At 45.4% G+C, this 27,864-nt stretch overlaps 2 protein-coding genes and 1 non-coding gene across 6 annotated transcripts in view; 1 reads left to right on the top strand and 2 right to left on the bottom strand.

Annotated features, from left to right (window-relative positions):
- The window catches only part of ZMYND12 (zinc finger MYND-type containing 12), a 38,632-nt gene extending 30,662 nt beyond the window's left edge, over positions 1 to 7,970 (top strand). For both annotated transcript variants that reach the window (XM_061601592.1, XM_061601590.1), the window contains 5 exons: positions 246 to 415; positions 2,718 to 2,840; positions 4,008 to 4,128; positions 5,042 to 5,187; positions 7,736 to 7,970. In XM_061601592.1, coding sequence (XP_061457576.1) covers positions 246 to 415; positions 2,718 to 2,840; positions 4,008 to 4,128; positions 5,042 to 5,187; positions 7,736 to 7,855 — 680 coding nt within the window. In that variant the 3' untranslated portion in view covers positions 7,856 to 7,970. The remainder of the gene's footprint in view (positions 1 to 245; positions 416 to 2,717; positions 2,841 to 4,007; positions 4,129 to 5,041; positions 5,188 to 7,735) is intronic.
- Positions 7,971 to 13,729: 5,759 nt separating this feature from the next.
- LOC133372346 (solute carrier family 2, facilitated glucose transporter member 1) overlaps positions 13,730 to 27,864 on the bottom strand; it is a 61,560-nt gene continuing 47,425 nt past the window's right edge. For all 3 annotated transcript variants that reach the window (XM_061600823.1, XM_061600822.1, XM_061600824.1), the window contains exons 5-10: positions 24,831 to 24,993; positions 24,287 to 24,474; positions 23,067 to 23,171; positions 21,676 to 21,777; positions 20,689 to 20,892; positions 13,730 to 16,671 (exon numbers count right to left, since the gene is read on the bottom strand). In XM_061600823.1, coding sequence (XP_061456807.1) covers positions 16,471 to 16,671; positions 20,689 to 20,892; positions 21,676 to 21,777; positions 23,067 to 23,171; positions 24,287 to 24,474; positions 24,831 to 24,993 — 963 coding nt within the window. In that variant the 3' untranslated portion in view covers positions 13,730 to 16,470. The remainder of the gene's footprint in view (positions 16,672 to 20,688; positions 20,893 to 21,675; positions 21,778 to 23,066; positions 23,172 to 24,286; positions 24,475 to 24,830; positions 24,994 to 27,864) is intronic.
- On the bottom strand, positions 25,394 to 25,512 carry LOC133372998 (5S ribosomal RNA). The gene has a single exon (XR_009759596.1). It is a non-coding gene; the product is annotated as a 5S ribosomal RNA (ribosomal RNA).

Genomic DNA, 27,864 nt, shown 5'->3' with positions numbered 1-27,864 from the left:
GACAATCATTGCTGTCATTTGAGTTTCACAGATTAAATTGATAAATAACAAGTTGATTTTTTTTTTACTTCCATAATCTCTGAAAGGCCATCCTCACAGAGCTGGATTGTTCAAATGAAGAAAAAACATTTCTGTGTTTAAAATGATATCATTTGCTGACATAATGCTGAAAGCTGTATACCACATGAGCTTCTCATCCACATATTGCTAATTCCTTGTTGGCTTCTGTCTTTCCTTCCTTCCAGGCCTCGGGCATCTTTCCCAAGCAGAGGAATACCTCTCACAAGCTCATTGGATTGTCCTCAAGAATTCCCACTGCAGCAGTGCCATTCAGTCTAAGCTGCATCGCAACCTGGGCCTCCTTCATGCAGCCAAAGGGAATTTTGAGGATTCTTTGTACCACCTGGCAAATGACGTAAGACTCAGCTCAGGTGCAGGATGCACCCATCTTGCCCCTGAACGGCTATACTGGGGCAGTGTCCTGTTTTACGTGCTTGCGGTTTGAAATGGCTGCCCTGGTTTCCCTCAGTGATGGACACGTGCCACCATTGCTTTATTTCAAAATTCTTTCTGCTTTGCAGCCCCAAAAAAGGCCCCCAGAGTGGGCTAGGGAGCAGTTCCTGGGTAGGGAAGAGCGGGGCCGAAGAGAGCAGCAGAGTTGTTGCTGCATCTGAAGCACTGCCGCTTGCACCAGCCAGGCTGGGAGGGAGCAGTAGTTTACTGATTTTTTGCTGCACCAGTTCCAGGCTGGTGCAGCAGAGAGTCCCCGATGGGACTGCTCTCTGGCTATTTTACCAGATTAGGATTAAGCAGATCCATGGCCAGCCTAGCTCTACCCGCAGTTCCACCCCACTTCACGGCTTTACGCTGGCTGATGCTGGTGGAGACAGATGGAAGGGAACCCCCACACCCCCTCCACTCCGCGTAGATGGGGGGTTAGGATTGCTCTGTTAGTCACTTTTTTTGTAAAAGGCAGTCCCTTCCCTCAGGTTTACAATCTAAAAAGACACAAGGAAAGAGGGATGGGGAGGGAGAAGGAAATAAGCATACTCAGATCCTTCATTACAGTTTCTTCTCATAAGCAGCTGGGATGGAAACATTCAAGGAAAGAAGGCACCAAAAGTTGCTGGTCTCTATGCTGTGCCGATGGCATGGCCCTGCATCCCTCCTCTTCCCTGCTCTGCAACTGCCTCTTGGCATGACTGCTGCCAGATGAGAGGTGACAAAGGGGGGAGCCTGGCTTCTCAGCATTGCTGGTGGCAGCCTTGCATCCCTCCTCTTCCCTCTTCTGCTGCACTGTCAGTAGACTAGAGCGGTGGGAACCACGACAAGCAGGAATAAGAGGTGCAGAGGCTTGTTGAGTCGGTGTGTTGGTCAACCCAAAGCAAATTCAGAGGGACCGTAAAATCTTACTTTTATGAATGATCATCTGTGTTTGCAATGCAGGATGTGAGGTTTTGAATTCATAGTCTTTCTCAGGTTGGTCTTTGAGATAGTCAAGAAATAAATAAAAACTTTCTGAGTGAAAGCATGATGTTCCTTCCTGTCTGTATTGTATGTTTCGGTCTTAAAATGATAACGGAGGAAGTGTATGTGGATCAGTTAGAATTGGGGGCCATACCTCTGAGAAAAGATTCTCTACTGGGCTAGAGAAGCAAATTGCAATGCAGAAAGCAACAGTTGATCAAATCTGTTCTTGAGCACTAATTGGCCCAGACAGAAATCAAAAGTAAACCATAAACATCAACACAGAGAGCTGCAGGAGGAGAGCTCCTTAACGAAGGGCTTATGCACAGTTAGCAGACATGAGGCTGGGAAAAACTTGAGCCAGTGACTTTTAGAAGTCGTTACCTGATCCTCTGGGGTCTCAAGGCCATAGCAAAAGCCTGCCAATCTTACAGGGCCCCCAGTTGATCAAGGCCCCCAGTTGAAGCCAATTTCCACGTTTTGGGGCATGCTGACCTTAGCTGACATTATCTGTTTGGCCTCGCTAAAGCTGCCTGCTCTTGGTCAGCCCTTCTGCAGATGTTTCAGGCCCTCAGTGAAACTATACGAATAGCCCTGCTACATCCAGTCAAAAAGCCATTTAATCCAGCATCCTGTCTCCAAAACGGACTGGACAGATGCTGCTTCCAGGAGACCACATCCAGGGAGACCACAAGTAACGGCACGAAGGCAACAGCCCTCTGCTGCGTTTCCCTCCTCCCCAGCAGCAGTTGATATTTAGAGGTAGACTGCCTCTTAAGGCGGAGGCTTCATTTAGTCATCATTGCTGATATCTTTGGATAGACCTGGCTAGGAATGGAGGAGATATTTGATTCAGTTTGTAACTACAGGCGAACTTTACCGAATGTGCACTTTCTGAAACAATATACAAACTGAAACACAGCCATCCTTTGGAATTTGCATGTCCAGATTCTGCACTGCAGTTCTCCAGACAACTAATATGTACAAAAATGCATGTACTAGGATAAAGTATGCATATAAATGCATATAGTTGTGAAAATAACATACAAAATGCATTATATTTGGCAAATTATTTTACAAAAATGTATGAATTAGGAAAAATTGCATACAATAATACGCATGTTAGGAGAAATCTGCACTAAAATGCTGATGAATTTTCATGAGGACTTTTTTTTTTAATTTCAAACTGATGTGAAAATTTCAGCAGTGTATAAATGGCTGACAGTAATTCATTATATAATTAATTTCAGGTTTACTTTGCCTGTTGCGCCTTCGGGACAAACAACGTTGCTGCCTCGGGAGGGTATTTCCACATGGCCAATGTTTTCTTCCGTCAGAACAGAATGGAAGTTGCCGATTCCCTGTACACAGAGGTCAGTAGGCTTGAGGTGACTTAGCTGGAACTAGAGGCCAAGGTAAACAGGGCAGCCTCATCTCAGGGTCCATCTCTCCTCTCCTCTGTATTACGTCAGCGTGAAAATGTGCGCTGTTACCTTTCTCAGGTGTGATTCCTCACGTATAGCCTGCTGTGCTTTGTTGGTGACAGTGGTAGGAGTAGGATGGTGAAATTTATGACATCATCATGACATCATCATGTCATATCACATGCCTTCAAAGTTGCTCAGTGGCAGAGCATCTGCTTTGCATACAGAAGGTCCCTGGATCAATCCGTGGCATCTCCAAGAATATCCCCTGCCTGAAATCCTGGAGAACTGCTGCTTGTCAGTGCAGACAGAACTGAGCTAGATGGGCCAACTCAGCCTACGTCACTTTCCTATGCTCCTATTTAAGTCAGTCCTTAATCCAAAAACATGTGCACTGAGATCTGACTTTATTTTGTGGGGAAGCACCTCAGCTCAGTGGCAGAGAATAAAGTTTGCATACAGAAGGTCCCAGGTTCAATCCCCAGCATCTCCAGGTAGGCCTGGGATCGTTGTGTCTAAAACCGTATAGAGCCACTGCCAGTCAGCGTAAACGATACTGAGCAAAGTGGACCCAATGGCCAGACTCTGTATAAGACAGCTTCCTATGCATTTCAGGGGAGCGGAGGGGAATTTGCAGCCATGTTCCTGAGTTTGAAGGCAGTTCATTTTTCTCATCCCATCTAATTCCACCCATAAAGACAGGGAGGCCCCCTCCATGATCTCGACTGGGATCCCAATTTCCATCTGGCTTCTCCTGTCCCAGAACTGTCTCCATGTGTAGTCTTTCCACCTCGCTGCACAAGAGGGAGAGGTAAGACTGCTGGGTCCCTTCTGTTAGCCTGGTTGGGGAACTTCTGGCCCTGCAAATTTTGTTGGGCTCTAGCTCCCATCATCCCTGACTATTGGCCATGACAGCTGGGGCTGATGGGAGCTGGAATCCAACAACATCTGGTTAACCACCCTGGTCTAGAGCTATATTCTGGATCAATGAGCATTTCTAAGAATTCTTCAAAGGCAGCCCCCATACAACAAATTGCAGTAGTCCAACCCAGGCATTAAGAGTACAGGAATAACAATGTCATTTTCAGACTTTTTAAATAAGCCTTTTCTCATCAGGTTACCGATATTTGGCACCATCACTTCAGCCACTTGATTGACCTTCAGTACTACACACTCATGACTCCGGTAGAACTTGATATGCTCTCAGAAGAAGAGGAGCCAATGGAAGAGGCCCTTGGTAACTTTGCACTCACTGAGATGGCTTTCCCTTCCCCCCATTGCAAAAATTGGGGTTGGTTAAAATTAGGGCTGCCCTCCGAGAAGAGGCATTCCTTCCTCTTGTCTGAGAGTTAAGGGGGATGCCTCGTCTAAGCTGGTTGGCTGTAACTAGTGTCTGTGACTGCATCTTCTAAAAAATAAAAAATCCTCTCCCCCACCGTCAGAGCTATTATTCATATGCAGGTGCATGCAGATTTAGTCAACTGCTTTAAATGGAAGTACCTCTATTTGTAACATATCCATATTTTGTTTTCTCTTAGGTCGGGGTGAGGAACCTTCATCATGATTAGGTCCATCCAGCCTCCCCATTTGGCCCATAAGACCACTTCAGCCAAGCCATGCCCACCTGCCCTATACCTGACATAATATGTGACTTCGATATGTATGACACCAGGTGCGGGCAGATAAAGGCCAGGCTCACCCGAAAGAGCAGGCATGGGGAGCCTTGGCCCTCCAGATGTTGCTGAACTACAACTCCCATCAGCCCTAGCAAGCATGGCCAATAGCCAAAGATGATGGAAATTGTAGCTGAGCAACATCAGAAGGGCCAAAGGTTCCTCACACCTGCGAAACCTCTTTCAAAGTGCTGCACAAGGGTGCTTTGAAAGAAGCTTCTGAAGACCCTGCAGGCAAAAATGTCACCTGATGTCATTATGGCATCAGGTGATTGACATGTGGCTGGTTCCACCTGTCTGTCACACTTTGCCTGCAGGGGGTGGGTGGTCTGCTGGGCTAAAAAGGTTCCTCGCCCCTTTTTTGTTTGGTGAGGTTCTTGCCTAACAACATTAGCCAGGCTATCCATGCTCAAAGGCGAGCCACCCTCCCTTAGCTGCAGTCAGGCCATCTTCACAGAGTTCTCTTTCTGCCGGCAGATGAAAAGCAGCGAACTGAAGCGTCTCAGATGCTGAATGCCATCTTAGACATCCGAGAGCAGTCCGCACGGCCACAGCTGGCTAACATTGCCAAGATCCTCCATGCTCTGGCCATGTTTCATTACCTGATCCTGGATGTGCCAAAGGCAAGTTGACAAAAGTGTTAGTTGGGCTGAGATGCATGGCACAGGAAACTGCCTGATCTCCAAAACCAGCGTCAGTGCTTGGCATCCTCAGGCAGTTGCCAGTGCCCTAGCACTCTGGCAGGGCCCGCTGGCGATGTTTGCTCTTGGCCCTCATGTAATATTTTTGTTTTTTTCTGGCCCTACCTTCTGAACAGAGTGCAGTGTGGGAAATCAAAATGGTGGGGAGACCCAGCTACTCAGGTTGCTGCTGCTGTCTGCCATCAGGGCCCACTGATGGTAGAGGGAGCCCGCCAGAGACCAGTTTTCCCCAGATTGCTTGATTCCTACCAGGTCAAATTATTTGCCCACCTAGTTCAGCATTGTCTACCCTGGCAGGCAGCAGCTTTCTTAGTCTTTCTTAGTGTTGGACCAGAGCTTTCATCTGATACTTCCTCCCCTCCAAAAAAAATTCAAGGGGTGGGTGTGGTGCAAAAAAGGGTGAATGATACGTGGGGTTGATTAAGTTTTGGAGAGGTGGGACATTTACCATGATAAGAGGAGGCTACAGAGACAAATGCCTTATTGGACATCATTAGGAAAGGAATCAAAAATAGAACTGTCAATATTGTAATGTCCTTTATACAAATCTATGGTCAGGCTGCACTTGGAATGCTCTTTTTTGTTGCCGCACCTGAAAAAGCATATTGTAGGGCTAGGCGAAAGGTTCCAAAAGGGGCGAATGAAATGATCAAAGGTCTGGAACTGCTCCCCTGCAAGGGAAGAGTACAATGTTTGGGGCTTTTTCACTTGGGGGGGGGGAGAGAGTAAAAGGGGAAATGACAGAGGTGTATTTAATTATGCACAATGTGGAGAAAATAGTTATAGAGAGAGATTTGTCTCCCTTTCTCATAATGCTAGAACTTGGGGATATCCATTGAAGCTGAATGTTGGAAGATTCAGGGCAGACAAAAGAAGGAACTCCTTCATGCAGCACAGAGTTAAGCTGTGGAATTTGCTCCCAGAAGAGGTAGTGATGGCTATCAACTTGGACATCTTTAAAAGGGAATTAGACACAATCATAGAGAATAAGGCTATCAATGGCTACTAGCCAGTATGGCCAGATACTACATTCAGGATCAAATGCAGCATACCTCCAAATTCCAGTCACTAGGATTGTGTGCAAGAGAGGGCTGTTGCCTTTGTGTCCTGCTATGAGCTTCCCAAAGGCATCTGGATAGCAGGAAATAGGATGCTGAACCAACGCGGCTTGTTTTCCTATTTCCTTTTCTTAGCAGCAGCAACAGCAACAAAAAGTCTTGCATCTGTTTCACATGTCAGCCAGCAGTCTGGTAATGTTCCTTCTCCCTCAGAGCGGCCCAATGAGAATGATGCTACATTATGACATAGCCTGGTTCTCAGGAACATTGTTGGGAGAAAAGACGGCCACCCCTGCTGGCAAGTTGGGTGCAAGCTTCAAGGAGAACCACATCCCCAGAGGCTGAGTCCACATTCCCAAATACCTCCCTGGCAAAGCACTTCTGCAAGAGTTGCGGTGAAATGTTTATGGTGATTGCAAAATAAGGACAGGGCACGGTTTGATGGCTAGAACCCTGAACAGGAGCATACAGTGCCGCAACATTTTATTGCAGCTCCCACCTACTGTTTAAGAGATGATTGATGAACAGTCGCAGTACATCTTAGGCCACAGATTGTGTGACAACAGGAATATTATGTTAACTGGTGCCAGAACAGGGTAAATTTGAACCAGGCATTTAAAATAAAATTTATTATTATTATTATTATTATTATTATTATTATTATATCCCGCCCTTCCTCCCAGCAGGAGCCCAGGGCGGCAAACAAAAGCACTAAAAACGTTCAAACATCATAAAAACAAAACAAAACATCTTCAAAATTGTTACTTAAAAAAAGCTATGAAAACATCTTCTAAGATTAAAAACATTTTAAAAGAGAAAGTTTACAAACATATTAAAAAGCAATTCCAACACAGACGCAGGCTGGGATAGGTCTCAACTTAAAAGGCTTGTTGAAAGAGGAAAGTCTTCAGTAGGCGCCGAAAAGATAACGGAGATGGCGCCTGTCTAATATTTAAGGGTAGGGAGTTGCGCAGGGTAGATGCCGCCACACTAAAGGTCAATTTCCTATGTTGTTGCAGAACGGACCTCTTGATAAGATGGTATCTGCAGGAGGCCCTCACCTGCAGAGCGCAGTGATCAGCTGGGTACATAAGGGGTAAAACGGTCTTTCAGGTATCCTGGTCCCAAGCTGTATAGGGCTTTGTACTCCAAAACTAGAAACTTGGACTTGGCCCGGTAGCAAATGGGCAGCCAGTGCAATTCTTTCAGCAGCGGAGTGACATGTTGACGATACCCTGCCCCAGTGAGCAGTCTCACCACCGCATTTTGCACCAGCTGCAACTTCTGGACCAACCTCAAGGGCAGCCCCACATAGAGCGCATTACAGTAATCTATTTTCTTTTTGTTTTCTGTCCTTAAGGAACAGTGTTCCACTTTCCCTCTCTTTTCATCTTTTGTGTGTTCCTTTTCAGGCTCACGAACTGGTGACAAAAGTTCGGCAAATTACAAAGAAGCTACCCAAATACGTGCCAGATGAATCGCTTCACCGCTTGATTAGATTGATGAAATCCAAACCTATCTATGCAAAATAGACCTCCCACCCACCCTCAGCTGCTGCTACCCAAATGGCATCAAGGTAACAACAAGGATGTTAGGAGCTGGTTGTCTGTCATTTTTCCATATTTTTATTTCCAGTTTTAATTAAATTTGCACTTATTTATTTATTTATTTATTTATTTATTTTATTTAATTTATATACCGTCTAAGCCCGAAGGCTCTCTGGGCGGTGTACATAAAAGATAAAACAAGCGCAGTGTAAAAATACAATAAATACAATAAATCAAAAACCAAAAACAAACGAACAAAAAAGAACCAAACAACGTCCAAAATGCAAAATAATAGTGAAATACAGTTAAAATACACTTTAAAATGCCACTTCTTGGATGTTTGTATATTAGAAGAATAAACTTGGATGGATGCAGATGGCCTCCCGGTCCATTTCTCTCCTCTTGCCAGAGGCCAGTTATTCACCATCCCACACATAGTGAAGTTAACTGACAAAATCCAGACCATGATTCCATAAGCCATGGGTACAGAGTAGGCAGGACATAGGAAACCATTACAGAGCCAGTTGCTGTAGATTGCTCAGGCAAGCGAGCCCAGCCATATGTGCAAGTGGAAATTAAAAAGTCACCCACCCACTCCAAAGGTGAGGCACTGAAGCTGAAATCAAAGCATATCCTTTAAATGTATCTAGTTCTTTGGATTTGGGGAGATTTTCTAACCCCACCCCACCCCATCCTGAATAACCCAGTTACACAAATTTACAGATGTAAAAATTAACTACCAGCTGATTGATTTTTGCCTTGTGCATGTGTATGAATGCACAGTTGCACCAATCTGTAGATGGGACACAGTTTAAAGTGAGACAAACCACATGCCTGAGTTTGGCCAATATACTAAGCCAGTGATTCTCAAACGGTGCGCCCAGGCATACTGGTGCGCCCTAAGAGGTGGCTAGGTGTCCTCAAATATTATGAAAGTATATTTTAAAAATGAGAAGAAACCCATTTGTATAGGGTAAGTAATAGTTTTCTATAGTTTATTTTTATTCATAGTTTAAAATATATTAATATATTTTTAATTTTGTACACGAAGTGCGCCAGAAAATTTTTACATGTTTACAGTGCGCCGCGAACCAAAAAATTTTGAGAACCACTGTACTAAGCCAAGCCATGATTTAAGTCTGGGTAAGGCATTAGCAGGGCCAGCAGAGGAGTGTTTGTGCCAAGTCATGCTTTGGCTTAGGTACGGACCGGGTCAATATGTCCTTCCAACAACTTATGTGTTTTTGTAAGCCTGGTAGAAACGCCTGTCTCTCTGTTGTTATTATTGAGGCAAGTTATTCTGGCAGACAATCGTCTGGAAAGCTGCATTAAAATGGTCAAATAAACAAGCTACCTAGACTGAGCCATAAAAACTAGGAAGTAAGAGGGGTAGGGAAGAAGGATTCAATGCACCCCCACAAGAGACAGAGGGAAGTCTGTCAGTGGGTGCTGCCCATCATTATTTCCACACTATCCCATTCCAGAATGGCTCTGAACAAGAGAAAGGCATGGAACAAGAGTCCGTAGGTTTTTGCCCACTCATGAAAGGAGTCAGCAAGCTGGACATGGCTGTCCTTTGCTGACTACTGGCGAAAAGCATGTATATTTTAGGGTAGCAGAGTAGCCACTCTGATACAGGGCTTTGGTGAATATTTCAAAGGTTCTTCTAACACCACAAACCAGAGAACACATCTGTCAATGGGGATCAGCCATGAAAGTTCAACGGACCCTCCATGTTCAGTGAATACCGCTTACTGTGGGGCAAACAGATGGGTGGAGAAGGCCCCTGTGCCTAGCTTCTGGGCTTCCCAAAAGCCTCCATCTACTACTGTTAGCAAGAGGATGGTGAAGATGGGACACTTGTTCTAATCCAGCAGGACTGTTAGGATGGCTGATGATGCTGGTTGAAGAGACTCTTGCCGCAAATAATATTTCTTTAATCTGTAGAATTGTAGAGTTGGAAGGGGCCTATAAGACCATCAAGTCCAATGCCCTTGCTCAGTGCAGGAATCCAATTTAAAGCATACTCAACAGGTGCCTTTCCAGCTGCCCCTTGAATGCCTTCAGTGTTGGAGAGCCCACCACCTCCCTAGGTCATTGGTTCCATTGTCGTACCACTCTTAACAGTTAGGATGTTTTTCCTGATGTTCAGTTGAAATCTGGCTTCCTGCAACTTGAGCCCAGTATTCCATGTCCTGCACTTTGGGACAATCAAGAAGAGATCCTTGCCTTCCTCTGTATGGCAACTTGTCAAGTACTTGAAGAGTGCTGTCGTTTCTCCCCTCTGTCTTCTCTTCTCAAGGCTAAACATGCCCAGTTCTCTCAGTCTTTCCTCATTGGGCTTTGTTTCCAGTCCCCTGATTGTTCTCGTCGCCCTCCTCTGAACCTGCTCTAGTTTGTCTGCATCCTTCTTACAGTGTGGTGTCCAGAACTGGATAAGTCCAGAACTCAAGATGAGGCCTAACCAGTGTTGAATAGAGGGGAACCAATACTTAATGAGATTTGGAAACTATACTTCTGTTAATGCAGCCTAATATAGCATTTGCCTATTTTGCAGCCATATCACATTGTTGGCTCATATTCAGCTTGTGATCAACAACAATCCCAAGATCCTTCTCGCATGTAGTATTGCTGAGCCAATTATCCCCCACCTTATAACTGTGCATTTGGTTTCTTTTTCCTAAGTGTAGAACTTGCACTGTTAAATTTCATTCTGTTGTTTTCAGCCCAATGCTTCAGCCTATCAAGATCCCTTTGAATTTTGTTTTTCTCTTCAAGGAATTAGTTATCACTCCTAATTATGTATCATCTGCAAATTTGATAAGCATTCCCTGCACCTCCTCATCCAAGTCATTAATTAAAATGAAGAAGAGCACTGAGCCCAGGACCAAGCCCTGCGGCACCCCCGCGTTGCCTCCCCCCAGTTTGAGAAGTAACCATTGATAAGCACTCTTTGAATACGATTCTGTAAGCAACTATGGATCCACCTGATAGTTGTTCCATCCAGCCCACATTTAGCTAGCTTGCTAATCAGAATATCATGAGGCACTTTGTCAAAAGCTTTGCTGAAGTTGAGATATATTGCGTCCACACGGTTTCCACAGTGTACTGGGGGGTTATCCAATCAAAAAATGAGATAAGATTAGTCTGGCAGGATTTGTTCTTCATAAATCCATGTTGGCTTCAAGTAATCACTGCACTGTTTTCAAGGTGCGTACAGATTGACTGCTTTATAATCTGCTCCAGAGTTTTTCCAGGGATTGATGTTAGGCTGACTGGTCTGTAGTTCCCCGGTTTCTCCTTTTTGCCCTTTTTGAAGATTGGGACAACATTAGCCCTCCTCCAGTCATCCAGCACTTCATGATTTCGCAAAGATAATAGACAGTGGTTCCAAGAGTTCCTTCAATACTTTAGGATGCAGTTCATCAGGCCCTGGAGATTTGAACTTAGCACTTCTATCTTTTCCTTGTCACCTGTTATCATTTCACCATTCTTGCTGAGTAGCTGTGCCACCATTTCTTTTCTCTGTCTTTTACTATGGATGTACCTGAAGAAAGCTTTTTTGTTGCTTTTGGCATTGTTCACTAACCTCAGTTCATTCTCAACTTTAGCCTTCCTGACACCATCCTTGCAATTGTGTGCTACCTGTCTGCACTCTTCTTTAGGGGTCTGGCCTTCCTTCCACTTCCTGTACGTTGTTTCCTTTTTTGTCCTCAGGTCATCTCTAAGCCTTTTGTGAAGCCACATTGGCTTCTTCTGCTGTCTTCCCTCTTTTTTCCTTGATGGAATTGTTTGCCATTGTGCCTTTAGACTTTCCTCTTTTAGAAACCCATCTTAGACTCCTTTTCTTATTAAGGTCACTTGCCATGGAACCTTACTTACCATTGTTCTGAGTTTATTAACATTGGCTTTCCTGAAGTACAGGGTACACATATGGCTACTCTCAGCTTTTACTTCCTTTAAAATCAAGAACGCTAGTATAATGTGGTCACTTTCCCCCATAACTGCCCCTTCATCCACCAAGTCATCTCTCTTGGTTAGAATCAAGTCAGGGATAGCTGATCCTCTAGTTGCTTCGTCCACTTTCTGTAGGAGAAAGGTATCTCCAACATAAGTCAGGAATTTCTTGGAGGGGCCGTGTTTGGCAGAATTTATCTCCCAACAGATATTGGGGTAATTGAAGTTCCCCATTACTACTACATCATGCCTCCTCAAAACATTGGCAATGTGCTTTGCAAAAGTTTCATCCTCGTCTTCTCCTTGATTGGGTGGTCAGTAGTAGACTCCAACTACCATGTTCTTTTTATTCCTTGCCCCATTTATTTTAATCCAGGTACTCTTGGTGGACCTACCAAGTTTATCCTCCTGTATTTCTGTGCAGGGATATATATCTCCACCTTCCTTTCTATTCCTTCTGTTCTTTTTGAACAAGTTATATCCTTCAGTTGCTGTGTTCCAACCATGGGAGTCATCCCACCAAGTTTCATTAGAACCTTAAGAAGTGGATATGTTTTCTGTCTTCTGCCGCCGTGCCCCTCCCCTCCCCACCCTGCCCATTAAGAAAAGTTATATTTGTGGCATAACTACAGACCTCTGTCCAGAACTCACTAGAAGCAGGCATCTCCAACATTTTTCGAACAGTGAGGAGGTTTGGCATTTTGACAAAGTAGCATTAGTGCCCATCAAAAATGGCTGCCACTTCCAACAAAGGACCAAAAAATAGTGCAGGCATGCCCCCACTCGCACCCCCTGCAGCAGGGAAAAAGTCACCTCCATCAGCCTCTGTTGCACTCACAGAGAGTTCTTTGCACCTTTCCTGTCTTCAGAATGGAATGGACGTGTGGGGATCCAATCTGGGCATCCAGTGAAATGTGGTCATGTTTGGGGGGGGGTGTTCAATGTAGGAAAGGCTGTATGAGTGCAAGCAGGAATTGAGCAAACTCTCTCATACGTTGTAGATTTTGAAGGGATATTTACTGAGACCTTTTGTGGGACATACTGACATGCACTGTGTTGGCAAGCCCTGGCAATTTGCGCTTCATAATTTTTCAAAATAATTTGGAATACAGGGACTTGTAACAAACTGTTGCATGGTGGCCTAGGGGCTCCAAAGGAGTTAATTGCTTGTAAATTCCAATATAAATTGACCTACATCACCTGTACTGATGTTCAGATATTCAAATTTCTCCAAAATTTACAATGAGGTTCTAAACTCAAACGCGTACTTTAGGATCAAATAAGTTTAGAAATGTGTACTTTAGATAAAACACTATTTAAATATGAATTTCCGTGCATATTTTAAACTGCCAGTTTAATATGGAAATGGGATGGAGGGGACTTATCAGTGAACAGATATGAAACTGACACTGGTCCATCCATCACTAGTCTGGCATGTTCCTCTTTAGGGCTCTTGCAAATGTGCCCTTTCCCAGGATATTCCATTCTATTCCCTCCTCCCCCAAATTTTCTGTATTTCTATTCCCAACAGGCACTGAACATTCTGTGCCCACTGAGCATGCTCAGTCCACCTCCCCCCCCCCCAAAGAAAAAGCTTTTGTGCTTCTGCAAACCTTCAGGATCTGCTCCATTCCTGTTGGTACTCAGCAGTGGAGTTTGTGGTGAGAGGGAATGATACTCTGGATTTATTGTAACAGCTCACTCAGAATTCCCTCAGGGCAATCTATCAGGGAAGTGAGGGATGGGCAGGCAGTGGCTTTCAACCCCAAAATTGCCCCTATTAAAGAAGAAAAAGTGAATGTGAAGGAGATCCCTTTGGAGGACTCCCAAAACCCAGGACCTCTCCTGCCCTTCCTTGAGGTACAGAATTTCCTCCAAAGACTGAAATGAAACCACGTAACACGTTGCAGCATACTCAAAAGCTCATATCATTTATTCTATCCATACAAGTTTCTCCTTTCTGTGCATTTCTTTAGCACCTACCTCCTGTTGGCACTTTAGAAAGGAGTTCAGTCTGACATCATACCATACACAGCAAATGCAAAAAGTTGACCTTATTTTTTTCAGTGTCTTTTTTTTAAGTGTGGTTGTGTCTTCACTTTAAAAACTGACAAATAAATTAAAAAAATACTATTTAAATAGCTGTGTGTCCTTTTTTTCTTTTTTTTTTTGCAAACCTGCCAAGAGCTTCTACAAAAATACGTGCTCGGGGTTCTTTAAGGGCTGGGGTGGTTGAGCATATGGAGGAAAATCTAAAATGTCAGTGCATTCAGTTGCAACTACCGTGCAGGTAAGTTTTATCTATACAAACAAAAAAGTCATTGTATGTCATAATTGCTATAGAAACTAATATCTGTTTATCATACAGTATGAACATATTCAAGAATATTTACAATAAGTTGCTTGTCCATCTGAAACCACACTATAACGTAGTGTTCTATTAACATGAAGGGACAAAAAAAATACATATATATATATATATAATATAAATATTTTCCAGTCTATACACAGTAAGCAGGAAATGTATGCAGCCATTTTTACTGAGTTTTTGTTGTTTCAGCAAGTTCAGGGTGTTAAGGGCAAGGAGTGGTGCTTGTCAGAGGTCCTCTGGAGCAGACGCAATAGAACTGTGTCTTTCTGGAACCTTTGGTAAAAGGAGACGGGGGGCTCTTGGGAGAAACTGTTGATATATGAGGTTTGGGGCATTCCTGTTCTTTTGGACTCCCCACACAGCAGCATTTGCCACATGACATGCTAATGTCTGGAAATTGCTGCCATAAGGAACTGCGGTGGCTGCTGGCTTGCTTAGATGGCTCTTCAAAGGAGTTTAGACAAGAGGAGAGATCTCTTTTAAATCTAGGAATCTGTTTCCATGGCTATTGGTTGTGAACCTCCACCTTCTGAAGCAGTCTACCTCTTAATAAGAGTAGATGGGAGGCAGGCAGGCAAAGAGTAAGGGAGGGCTCGTCATCTTCACACCATCTTGAAGCCCCTTGTGAGCTTCATGGAGGCAGCTGGTTGGCTACCATTTGGATACAGGATGTTTAATTATAAGATGGACCACTGAACAGGAAACCCTGGTTTATGTCTGCGTTTCTCGACTTGAAAGGTAGTCATCCACTGCAAGAAGACTCCTTAAGCTATGTGGAGCAAGCTACGATGGGTGAGAAGGTTCTCCTCTTCCCTCAACATGATAAATAACTCGGGGGGGGGTCTAGTCCCCATCCCCCACCTGACCTGTCTCCCCCTCACACACAGACTGCTGAACGTTTGGTGGCCTGCAATTTTGAGAGAGGGAACAAACGGCTTCAAGAGAGCTCTAGGGTAGGAATGGGCCACCTTTTTCAGCTTGAGGGCCACATTCTCTCATGGGCAACCTACTGGGGACCACATACCCAGTTTGGTTGGACCAGAGGCAAATTAGGGCAGAACAATAAATGTTACTCTTACCTTCATAAGTATGTCACCTTTCAACCGCACAAAATCTGGCTTATACAACACATGCATATACACACACACCTCCATGCAGGCATTATCACAATTCAGGGAAAGGGGTGTGGCCTGGAGAAGAGTCCCAAGGGCCGAGCAAAGAGGCCTGGAGGGCCACAGCCAGTTCTTGGGCCTGAGGCCCCCAAACCCCGCTTTTTAAAACCTCTTCAGTAAAAACATGCGATGTTACTTCCTAAATGGTCTCGGTTCTCTCTGCTTCTCTTCTGGCTGCCTCTCCCAGTTTCAGAGATCCCTTCCCGCTAAGGAAGGGTAACTGATGGAGAGGCAAAGGGTGACACAGACTAGCTGTGGGGGCTGACGGCAGAGCTTGGAAAAGTTACTTTTTTGAACTACAACTCCCATCAGCCCAATCCAGTGGCCATACTGGCTGGGGCTGATGGGAGTTGTAGTTCAAAAAAGTAACTTTTTCCAAGCTCTGGCTGACGGATATGGCAGGTGAGTCATGGTTTACATCAGACAGCTAGGTTTTTCAAGAGTAGAAGCGTTTGTCCTTCACCCCCACCCGATTACTGACCTTCACCATTAACCTGTTATAGAAAATATCAGACCTCATTTTTCCAGAACAGTCTTATGGGAAGGACGGTGGATGCTGAGGACTAGCACAGAGCCCACAGAAATTTAAAAAGAAGTCACCTAATTCATTTGAGGATGCTGGCCCCACCCAACAGGAAATCCTTTGCCATCATTGGTCAGCCCTCTTTCTGCCCCAAACCTTTTAAACATTGGTTTGTTTTTAAGTGTCTCTAAAATCAAATCCAAAACAGTGTTCTTTTGACACCATGGTTTGCTTCCAGTATTGCAAACTGTGTGTGGGGGTGAGGGGTGTTCCTGGTTTTTTCTTTCCTTTTTTAAAAAAGCGAAGGGAAGGTCACTGGAAGGATGTGTTGCTGCCCCCTAGAAAAGGCTTGGCCTGAATGTTAGCCGTTGCTTCCGAACCTTGTCAGCATTGAAATCCTGGACATGAAAAGCCAAATAACTCTTCCTAGCAGATGGGTGTCAGTTCATCACCCGCAAACCAGGCAGTGGGCCCGGAGAGGAGGCCTCAACGCTGACTTCACCATGAACCTGGCATCTGTTACAAGCTGTGAGAACAGGCAGGAAAGGCGTGAAGCAAAAGAGGGAGCCAGCCAGTCTTAAACTTGGGAGTCGGCACCCAAGCCGTGGAATTCGTCTGGTGTCTTATTGTCACCCTGCAGAGCTCCCCCTTGGCGGAACCCAGAGGCAATCTCGTCAAAGGTTCGACCTTTCGTCTCAGGCACCTTGAAGTAGGTGAAGATGAAGAAGAGGATCAGCAGCACCATGAAAATGATGAAGACATAGGCACCGCAGGCCTCCTGCAAGGAAAAGCAAGGTGTCAATTTCATAATTTCATAAAGAAGTCTTCCTTGGACCCAGAAAACCTAAATAACTATAGGCCGGTAGCGAATGTCCCATTCCTGGGCAAGGTCTTAGAGCGGGTGGTTGCTAACCAGCTCCAGACACTCTTGGATGAAACCGATTATCTAGATCCATTTCAATCCGGTTTCAGGCCCGGTTTTGGTACTGAGACAGCCTTGGTCGCCCTGTATGATGACCTGTGTCGGGAGAGGGACGGGGAGAGTGTAACCCTGTTGATTCTCCTTGATCTCTCAGCTGCTTTTGATACCATCGACCATGGTATGCTTCTGGAGCGACTTACCGAGTTGGGAGTGGGAGGTACTGCTTAGCAGTGGCTCTGCTCCTACTTGGTAGGTCGGCTCCAGAAGGTAGTGCTTCGGGAGCATTGCTCGACACCCTGGGTTCTCCAGTATGGGGTCCCGCAGGGGTCAGTTCTGTCCCCCATGCTCTTTAATATCTATATGAAGCCGCTGGGGGCGATCATCAGGAGTTTTGGAGTGCGTAGTCATCAGTATGCTGATGACACGCAGCTCTACTTCTCCTTTTCATCTTCTTCAGGTGAGGCTGTCAATGTACTGAACCGTTGCCTGGCCGCAATAATGGACTGGATGAGAGCTAATAAATTGAAGCTCAATCCAGACAAGACTGAGATGCTGTTAGTGAGCGGTTTCTCTGATCAGATGGTGGATATTCAACTTGTTCTGGACGGGGTTACACTCCCCCTGAAGGAGCAAGTTCGTAGTCTGGGAGTTCTTCTAGATCCTTCATTGTCACTTGAGGCCCAGGTAGCCTCGGTGCCACGAAGTGCGTTCTATCAACTTCGGTTGGTATCTCAGCTACGTCCCTATCTGGACAGCGATGACCTTGCTTCAGTTATCCATGCTCTGGTAACCTCAAGATTGGACTACTGCAATGCGCTTTACGTGGGGCTACCTTTGAAGACGGTTCAGAAACTGCAGCTCGTGCAAAACGCTGCGGCCCGATTGTTGACTAGGACCAAACGATCCGAACATATAACACCTGTTCTGGCCCGTTTGCACTGGCTGCCTATATGTTTCCGGGCCAGATTCAAAGTGTTGGTTTTGACCTATAAAGCCTTACATGGCGTGGGCCCGCAATACCTGATGGAACGCCTCTCCCGATATGAAACTACCTGTACACTGCGTGCAACATGGAAGGCCCTCCTCCGGGTACCGACTCATAAAGAGGCCCGGAGGATGACGACAAGATCTAGGGCCTTCTCAGTGGTGGCCCCCGAACTATGGAATAGTTTTTCTGACGAGGTGCGCCTGGCGCCAACTTTGCTCTCTTTTCGGCGCCAGGTTAAAACATACCTCTTTTCCCAGGCATTTTAATATTTTAATATTTTAATATTCTTAGTATATTTATTACATCTTAGTATACTAGAACAATTATGTAATATGTTTTTAGTCTTTGGAATTTTGTTATGTGTGTGGTATTGATACGTGATTTTATTATATTGTATTTTAAATTTATGCTGTTCACCGCCCAGAGAGCCGTTGGCTGTGGGCGGTATAGAAATTGAATAAAATAATAATAATAAATAATAATTAATACCTAAAAGTTACCAGATCTGCCACATCAGTTCTGATTGCATTCTGCTGCTATTTAGTTCCTCACAGATCCTGGAAATTATGAGTAGTAGCAGTAGCAGCAGTAGCAGTAGTAGTAGCAGCATTTATTGCCTGCCCTTCACTCAAAAGGTCCCAGGGCAGGTTACAACCTCCTTAAAATCCAGTGTTAAAAACAATTAGAACCACAAAATAGGGTGGGTCTAAAAATACACGCTTCAGGTGTCAAAGGCCAGGATGCAGAGGTGCATCTTCAGCATTCACCTAAACCTGTACAGATGCACCTCAGTAAGGAGGAAGTTCCACAACTTAGGGGCTGCCACCACCCTGCACTTCTGAGAGTGGCAGAATTACTAATAGGGCCCCCTCTACTGACCTCAACAGCCAAGAGGGTCTGTAGGGAAGGAGGCAGCCTTTGAAAGAGTTGGAACCTAAGTTGTTTAGGGTTTTAAACACTAGCTTGAGCACCTTGAATTGGGCTGGAAACAAATGGGCGACCAATGCAGTTGTTTTAAAACAGAGATGATATGAGATCTAAAAGGAACCCCTGCCAGTGACCTGGCTGCTGCATTTTGGACCAGTTGAAGTTTCCAAGCAGCCCTGGGCAGCCCCACATGAAGTGTACTGCAATAATCTGGAAGTAACCAGAGCATGGAGTACTGTGGCCAAGTCATCTTTTTCCAAAAGGGGCTGAAGCTGGCAAACCAGCTGGAGCTGGAAAAAGGCACTCCTGGCTACTGAGGCCACCTGAGCCTCTAGTGACAATGTACTCACAGGCTGTGGACCTGTTCCTTCCAAGGGAGTGCAACCCCATCCATAACAGGCAGTCTCTCCACCATGAGAGATCTGGACACATCTGTCTTTTCAGGATTCAGCCTCAGTTTATTGGTCCACATCTGGGCCATCACTGTGTCCAAGCACTGGTCCAGCACATCAACTGCCTCTCCTGGTTCAGATGGAACCAAGAGACCGACTGGGTGTCATCTGCATGCTGATGACCCCTCACTCCAAATCTCCTGATGACTGTTCCCAGCAGCTTCGTTTAGATGTTAAATAGCACAGGGGACAAGAAGAAACCATCCAGAACACCCATGGTGCCAAACAGTGGCCTCCCGTAACTATTTGGAAGCAGCCCCATTTTGAAAGAGAAACCTACAAATGTCTCCCTTTCAGACTTTTCTCATTATCAGAGAGGCTGTTATTTGTTATTACAGTTCATTTGTATCCTGCTGTGCACCTCAAAGGACTCAAAATTAAGTGTAAATTGTAGGTGAAGTGGAAATACCGTAGCTATTTGGGGATACACTTCATGTTCCCCGTGTTGTGGGACAGATGTTCCATTTTCTAGCAGCAAGAGGGTTCTAGGTGATGGTTATTTGGAAGTACCGTATCTTTTGGATACTCATCAGTCAGTCAGAGGGACTCACTACAGAGAAGCCTTTGACATTTCATAGGTGGGGTAAGGCTTGACCTGGGGTAAAAGAGGCGATTCTGATCCTTCATCCCACCCTCAAATTCTTTCCCCACCTAACTCCTTACACCTGGAGCAGAGCTTGGAAAAGTCATTTTTTTGAACTACAACTCCCATCAGCCCAATCCAGTGGCCATGCTGGCTGGGGCTGATGGGAGTTGTAGTTCAAAAAAGTAACTTTTCCAAGCTCTGACCTGGAGTGGGGAACAGGATCCAGCCCACCAGCTCCAGCACAGACCACCTGACCATGTGGGCAGGGATTCTCCACTGCTGCTTTCCAACCTGTGTCCATCTCTGTTCACTCTTGCCTATTTCCAATAGTTCCCTCTTATACTGGGCTTTCCCCACATCCCCTCCTCGGCCATTGTATCTGCCTCTGTGTCCCCCCAAGAGGGAATGGAGCAGTGGCCAGCATGGCTCCTTTGAGAGCAAACATAGGCAAGCTGGTCTAGCCCTTCAGCTTCTCTCCCGGGGTGGGGAAGGGAATACAGAAGCAGCAGGAAGCCGAGTAAATGAGGCATGATATGGAGGACCTAGATCGGGTTGGGGAACTTGTGAGGCCCCTCCAGATGTGGTTGAACTCCCATAAGCCCCAGCCAGCATGGCCAATCATGGGGGAAGATGGGAAATACGAATCCAGCAACATCTGGAGAGACATAAGTTCCCCACCCCCGATCTCCAGTGGAAGTGGGGCACGGGGAATCCCCAGCCCGTTTCTCCTAAGGATGTGTGTGAGGAGAAGAAATTACAGTTGTCAGAGTGTTCCATATCTTGGTCATGTTGTAGCATGACACAACACACACAGACCACTGGAAGTAGGCTTGTATATAAAACCCCACCTGGGCATAACCCCTCTGATGGGAGGGTAGCCTTGCTCAAACGACACCTCATTGGCCTTGGAAAAAACTCACCTCAACGTACTGAAAGCCCATCCCCACAATGAAGTTTGATGTCCAGTTCGAGAGGCCGGCCACAGCAAACGCCGCAGGCCGTGGGCCTTGGCTGAAGAGCTCCGCCACAATGAACCATGGAATGGGGCCTGGACCAATCTCAAAAAATGCCACAAAGCCAAAGATGGCGATAATGCTGACATAAGACATCCAGGCCATTTGATCCTAACATTGAAAAAGAAGACCAGTAAGAGCCAAATAATGCACAAATACTAAGTCACCCAGTGAACGTCAAGGGGGGTTGAACCCAAATCAAACACTTTCCACACTGCAATGTAGCCAGTCCTTCCTAAACGGTGCTTTGTTTTGTTGTTAAAATACCATTTTTGTTTCTGTAGTTTCAACTGCAAAAATAGAATGCCAAGATACAATACGATAATGCAGATTGTAACACCTCACTAAGCAGTTTTATGCTCCTTTAGGTGTTTTTTTTTTAAGATTTGTATTTTTTTACTTCTGCAAATCTCAGGGGTTCTCCTAAGCATGCAGTCACCTCCGCATTGTCGCTCAATAGCCTCATTCTGGGTACAATGCTGTCAGCACACACCCACCCAGTGGCTGCTTTAAATGTATTGTTAATTAACTATGCCTGTTCTATTTTATTTTATTGCAAAATGCTGTTAAGCTACCTCTAGAACAGTCTATGGTGGGATTAAAAATGTGTTCATTAATTAAAATGGTAGTTCCTCCAACTTCCCAGCAGCCTCCAGTGGCCTTTTCTACCGACTTCCAGGGCTAAGGTTGCTGCATGTGATGCGCAGCTCACTACCAGAAGGGGGCGCTATCACTCCATCCAATTGCTATGAAGGCATACTATGGATGAAGGCAGACAACCTGAGGCTAGGGGGTTGTGGTTAATCCAGCCCCTGCCCGTCAACAAGAGATCTAGGCATCCCCTCTACTCTTTCCATCATATTCTGATCAACAGTTACACCAACTGCCACTCACCAGAAGAGCCAACGCGATGGTCATGAGGATTGCGCAGCCCGCCATTCCACCCAGGCCAATGAGATGCAGAGTCCGTCTCCCTGCCCTCTCGACTATGAACAACTATCAGGGGGAATAAAAAAAATGAATACCTCCTCAGCAGAATGTAGGAAGCCAAAGAGCCTAATATGGTAGTTTGCCCTGAGAAATAACTTTTAATTAATTAAAAGGCTCTGGGGAGTTGCTTGTGTCTCTGTGTGAGTCTGTATGGAGCTGCTTTACACACGGTCAGACTGCTGGTCCATCTAGTTCTGTACCGGTCTCTCTGAATGATAGCAGCTCTCCAGGGTTTCAAACACAGAGCCATTCCTACTTTGGCATGCAAAGTAGAAGCTCTGCCACTAAACTACAGCCCTTCCCTCCTCCTGTCAACCAGTCTCCACGCCAGCAGTTGACCAGAGACATGTCATTCAAGTTGCTTCTCCTACAGCAATGCGACAGAAAAACTGCAGAGAAAGCAGACCTAGAACAGAGACTCATGCAGAAACACAGCAGAGCAGGCTCCTCCGAGAGCAGGCAGCTCTTCTTGGGCACAAAAGCCAAGCACTATACATGGCTCCAACCTGTGTGCCTGCCTGTCTTGGACAGCAGAGGTTCCATATAGAGAGGGACTTTGCCAATGGCCGCCTCAAACTGGGTATCCCACACAAGCTTCAGGATATTTCAGAAGCAGCAGAGGACCATCTATCCCAGCTGGCTTTTCGGGGTTGGATTTAAGGGGAAAGGTGAGGGGGGTGTTGTTATTCATTACACCCCTAAGCTGTTATACATTTGATTGCCACTGAGTTTTGTACCCCTTTGAATTCTGTGTTGTTTTCCCAGTCTTGCGACCCTCACCCCATCTTGAGATATAAAATAGCAAGTTGTGAAACTAATCATGATGGTGTGTGAAGGCTCCTTTTCAAGGGGGGAAGAATTGCAGCACTTTTAGCGTCAGCCTCCTAGTCCGAAGCTGCCCACTCTCCCTCACTACCCCAAACTCCCTCCCGGAAACCCTCCTATGGGGCCCACCCTCTCCCTCCCTTGAAAGCCCACTTTCCCCAACAGATTTTTGCCTTCAGCGTGTACCCCTCACATCCCTGGCTGAAACAGAGCCTTGGTCGCAAGTGCTGTAGCTGGCATTCCTAATCTCCCCCTGCTCTGCCCCACCTGTCACACACTTCAGACTGTAAGATCCCAGGAGTAGGACCTGCACTGGGGGGGGGGTGCTTACTGCATAATGTATATCAAGTTGGCATTGTTGGCATTGTCTAAGGCTGAGCTCCAGTATTAAAGCAGCCCCTGCCATAAAAGCGCCTCCTTTCTCCACCCTTGCACCACCCCTTTGACCAGCAACTAAGGCAGGCACTCACTGAAACAACTGTGAAGGCTGTGTTCACAACCCCTGCCCCAATGGTAGCATAGACCGGCTGTTGCACACCAGATTTTTCAAAGATTCTAGTTGAATAGTAGAACACCTAGGAAAAATAAAGAAAAGGTGTAAGCAGACGAGACATGCAGGACCAACCTTAAGCATCCCTGACCATACCATGGGAACCTTAACAGTAACTACATAAGCTCAAACCAAAAGATCCTTCCATCCCAGTACCCTGCATCCAGCAGTGGTCAGATCTCGATACAACAGACTAAAACAGATGCCACTAAATAAACTTAAGTCTGCACCCATGCAGCACAATGGATGACTCCTGAGGTGTAGACAGTGGGCTGTAGCACTTCCAACTTGTAGTAGAAAGTTAGCAAAGCAGGAAGCGAGCTGGCCTAGAATGCTTAAGATGTCTTTAATGAGGCAACAGCGGCGGGCAATCTGAGGCTGTAGGGCGCGTGAGGCCCTTGCCCTGATTTCATGTGGGAGCAAAAGAGAGAGGAAAGGGGTGGCCCTGCCCACGTTTGGCTCCAGCCCTGGCCACTGCTGGTATGCAGCCCCTGACAGAGTACCCCTAAGGGAATGTGGTCCCTGACAGAAAAAAAAAAAGTTACCCAGCTCTGATATATATGACCACTTGCAGAATCTAATCACCCTCAGACACCCCACCCCTACTGCTGTTTTCTGACAATCCTTGAAAGGGTGGTAAGGACAGAACCAACCCCAGGGTTGAGGCCCTCAGGTCCACAATGGCAGCAGTTGCATCTAGCATCTTAAATCTTTCCCAAAAATGCAACATCTTGGAAGTCCTGTGGCGCATGGAAAAATAAGGATGGCTGCCATGTTTTCATGGCTCATGGTGCTTTTTTTTTTTACTCACGATGTCATGAGACAATGGAACTCTGCACTTTGAGGACACAAAGATGGCAGGTGCAAAAATGGCCACTGGAGATCTGGATCAAAAGCTCCAACAGGCATCACTGTTAGTGGTGGGCTCTGGGCAACTGCATGAGCATGCCAAGTGGCAATGCCTGTCCTGGGTCAGGGTGAAGCTGGCTTCACAGTGTTTGAACGGAGGAGCACTTCATTAAGATGCCCGCCAGGCCTGGTTTCTTCTCAGCAATTTAAACAGGAAATGCTCTGACCGCATAAAAGAAACTCTACTCCCCTGCACAGGAAAACCAGTCTAGCTCCTCAGCAGCCACTTACCGCATTGATCCCAGAGAGCTGCTGGGAAAGCTGCAAGACAACAGCAATGAGGATGGGTTGGCGGTACATGGGTGAGCGGAAAAGTTCTGGGATGGTAACTTTTTTCTCCTGCATCATCTGCCGGCTCTCCTCCTTCATTTCCTGGAGGTCACTGCTGACATCGGTTGTCCCTCGGAGCTTCTTTAGAACTGGAGAGAAAAGAAGTATAGGGGGAGGTCACAGTCAGGCAAAAGGTACTCAAGACTTACAAGTAAAGTAGTTACATGTGGAGGGCGGAGAGAAGATTGGGTTCTTACACCTTTAGTTATTGTGTATAACGAGCTATACAACTGTTAAAGGTGCACGAGCCCCGCTCTCTTTTTGCATCTGCCCACCCTAGGGCCAAACTATTTTATTTTATTCATGAAATGTCTAAACTGGTCATCCAGATGGATCTTAAACCAATATATAATATTGTCTATCAGTCAGTCACATAACTCTGCCCTTAAGTGCTGAGCCGCATACGCGATGTATCTGCACGTGCAGGGAAGCAGCAGCCACTTACCACTCTTGGCTTTGTTCTCCTCATTGAGGTTGATAAGGAGGAAACGGGGGCTCTCTGGGGCAAACGGCAGCAGGATACATTGCACCAAGGCAGGGACGAAGGTGAAACCCAGCAGGAGTGGCCACAGGTTCTCACTCCCCATGATCAAATCCATGCCAAACACCTGCAAAACACAGCAAAAAAAATCGGGCTTAGTAGAGGAGCTCGGATCTGGGAGAGGCTACAGTACCTGCCTGCCACTAATGGGGAGTTCCTTTGGCATCTACACTGTCCTTAGACCCCGGGGCATTATTAGGGGGTGGCCGAGGGGGTCTGAACTCCATGTCTTTTGCACCAGGCCCCAGATCCCTTGCCCCTTCTTCTCTGTCATTGTTTTTTTTTAATTATTGCAAAAAATATATTAGATTGTATTCAACGCTAATCCTACTCAAGAGTTTTGTTATTGTTATATGCCTTCAAGTCGATTGCAACTTATGGCGACCCTATGAATTTCTTTTTGGATATATTCATAGGGTTTTCATGGTAAGAGGTATTCACAGGTGGTTTACCATTGCCTTCCTCTAAGCCTACGGCACCAGGTATTCCCAGGCGGTCTCCCATCCAAGTACTAACCAGGCCTGACCCTGCTTAGCTTCCAAGATCAGACAAGATTGGGCATGTTCAGGGTAGTATGGCCATTACCTGCTCAACAGTAGACCCACTGAAATCAATTGCCATGATTAACTTAGGTTAATAATTATAAAAGAAATTATTAAAATAATTATAAAAGAAATAATGGGTTATATCCAGCTCAATTTTGCTCGGAGCAAATCCACTGAAATTTAATGGGCCTAAATTAGTCATGTCCATTAATTTCAAAGAGTCTACTCTGAGTAGGTCTAGCATTGGCTACAACACAAAAGTGTTTTTTTTGTGCACACATGCATGAAATGTAAACATAATTTCATACAATAGTACCTTGATAATTATAATGTGTCTCAATGTACCGTGGAATCAGATATACCAGAGTGATGACCATGTCCCCCGAATGAAATATACAGCACAGCAGTTCACACATCTTTTAACTCACAAGATTGAAAAAAGATGAAGGCTCCCATCCTTCCAAGCAACTTTCACTTCAATTCCTGTATAAGAACCAGTACAGTAGGGCCCCGCTCATACAGCAGGGTACATTCCGGACCCCTGCTGTAAAGCGAAAACCGCTGTAAAGCGGATCCCATTGACTTACATTGACCAAAATGGCGCCCGACGGCAAAAAATTGCTGTAAAAGCGGAACAAGCGCTGTAAAGCGGGGCCTTTCTACAATTCACAACCGCTGTATTAGCGGAATGCTGTAAAGCGGGGCCCTACTGTACTGTACTCTCTGGCTTTAACCCTTAAGGGTGAGCCTGAGCTAAAATTCAACCGGGAAAGGTTTTTTGTTCACTCTTAGATCAGCCTCACTTTCTACTTTATTTTTTCTGTTTGTTCACCCTTGTTCTTCATCCTCAGTGTTTGATTCCCTGTGTGTTTTTGAGCCATTTTTTCCCGTCAGTGTTCTTTTAATTTTTCTCCTGACATTCTCCCCCAATTTCCCTGCCCTTTCTCTTTTCTGACAGCTTTTTTCTAGGAGTCTGTCACTCAAGTCTTCTCTGTTTTGGGGAGTTCTCAAATCCTTTTGTTATTGGCTGTGGAGTTTCATTAGTGAACTTACTCTTCTCTCAACATTACCCTTCCCATTCAATCCCTCAGCCACAGTGGCAGTATTTTGCCTTTTTAAAGGATTTTTTCTCTTTTTTTCCCTCCACCACCCTCTATCTGTTCCCAGTTTCCTCTTTCTGCTCCATTACTGTTTTTATTCATTTTGGTTGCATCCTCTGCTTCTGCCCCAATCGTCCGTTTCATTAAAGATACATCATTCTAAGTGCCTTTCAGTGCAGTTTTCATTACAACACAGAAGCCCTATAACATTGGTACATCCTTTGTCTCCTAATTCCCTATAGTATAATGAGGTTTTACTGTATATCCATATACATAAAGTCAGTTGTGGTTTAAGGACTGTATACACTTTTTGGGTGTCCTGGGTTGTTATATTTCAAGTTATATGAATGAAAATATAGAAGACTGAGCATGGTCTTAGAATATTACATTCCAATCATTAACAGAAAGACTCCATTGTTCAATAAATGTGACTGCGGCAGGTACTGCAATATCTCTTTTATAATATGCAAGCCTTGTCAACAATGATCTGATTTTTTTACCATTGCAAGACATCAACTGGCCTATCTAATTTCTAGTGTCTAATCTGGCTGCAGTGATCATCGCTGTTGCAAATCCCAAATGTTTCACATTTACTATGCCTTTCAAGCTAACCCAGTAAAGCATGCCTTTAAAAGTGTAAGGAAACACTTAAAAAAAAACAACTTTGCTTACCAGGCAGCTTTTCCTCTGAAAGCCAGCTTAAATCTGCATCTACACATTATAAATGAGTATATGCAGATTCTGTGCAAAATTGTGCCACGTGGGTGGGAAATAATGCAACAGTTGTTTTAATGTAGGTCTGTGCCAATGTGGTCAAACACTTTTTTCCTGGGTGAGCTGTACTGGGATGGCCAGGGTCTTTCACAGGATCCAGCAACATCCCTGCCTTCAGCACTTACGTGTAGGGCACACATACAGCCACCAGTTCATGTATGCAAAAAACAAGACACTTGTGCATTTATTCGGACAAGGCCAGGATACTGTTGGTTGGGAGTTCCGACAACTGAGGAGAAGGTGATCCTGGTTTTTAAGAGGGAGTGCCATCCCATCCAAATGGGCCTGTCTTCAACTTGGAGATGTTTCTCAATCTGTCCTCACTTCTGGGTGGTCAGCAGCACCTTTTACCAGCTCCAGTTGGTGCACCCTCTTTCCTTGAGGAGTTGGGCCTGACCACAGCCATTCCTGCCCTGATCATTTCCAGAATGCATTATTGTAATGCACTCAAGTAGAGCTGCCTCTGAAGATGGTTCAGAAAATCTTTAATTGGTCCAGAGCACAGCTCCCAGAACCCTT

This window comes from Rhineura floridana, chromosome 18, assembly GCF_030035675.1.
Source record: "Rhineura floridana isolate rRhiFlo1 chromosome 18, rRhiFlo1.hap2, whole genome shotgun sequence".
Classification (NCBI taxonomy): domain Eukaryota; kingdom Metazoa; phylum Chordata; class Lepidosauria; order Squamata; family Rhineuridae; genus Rhineura; species Rhineura floridana.
Note: the sequence above shows the minus strand (reverse complement) of the source record. Positions and strands in the feature narration are given on the sequence as shown.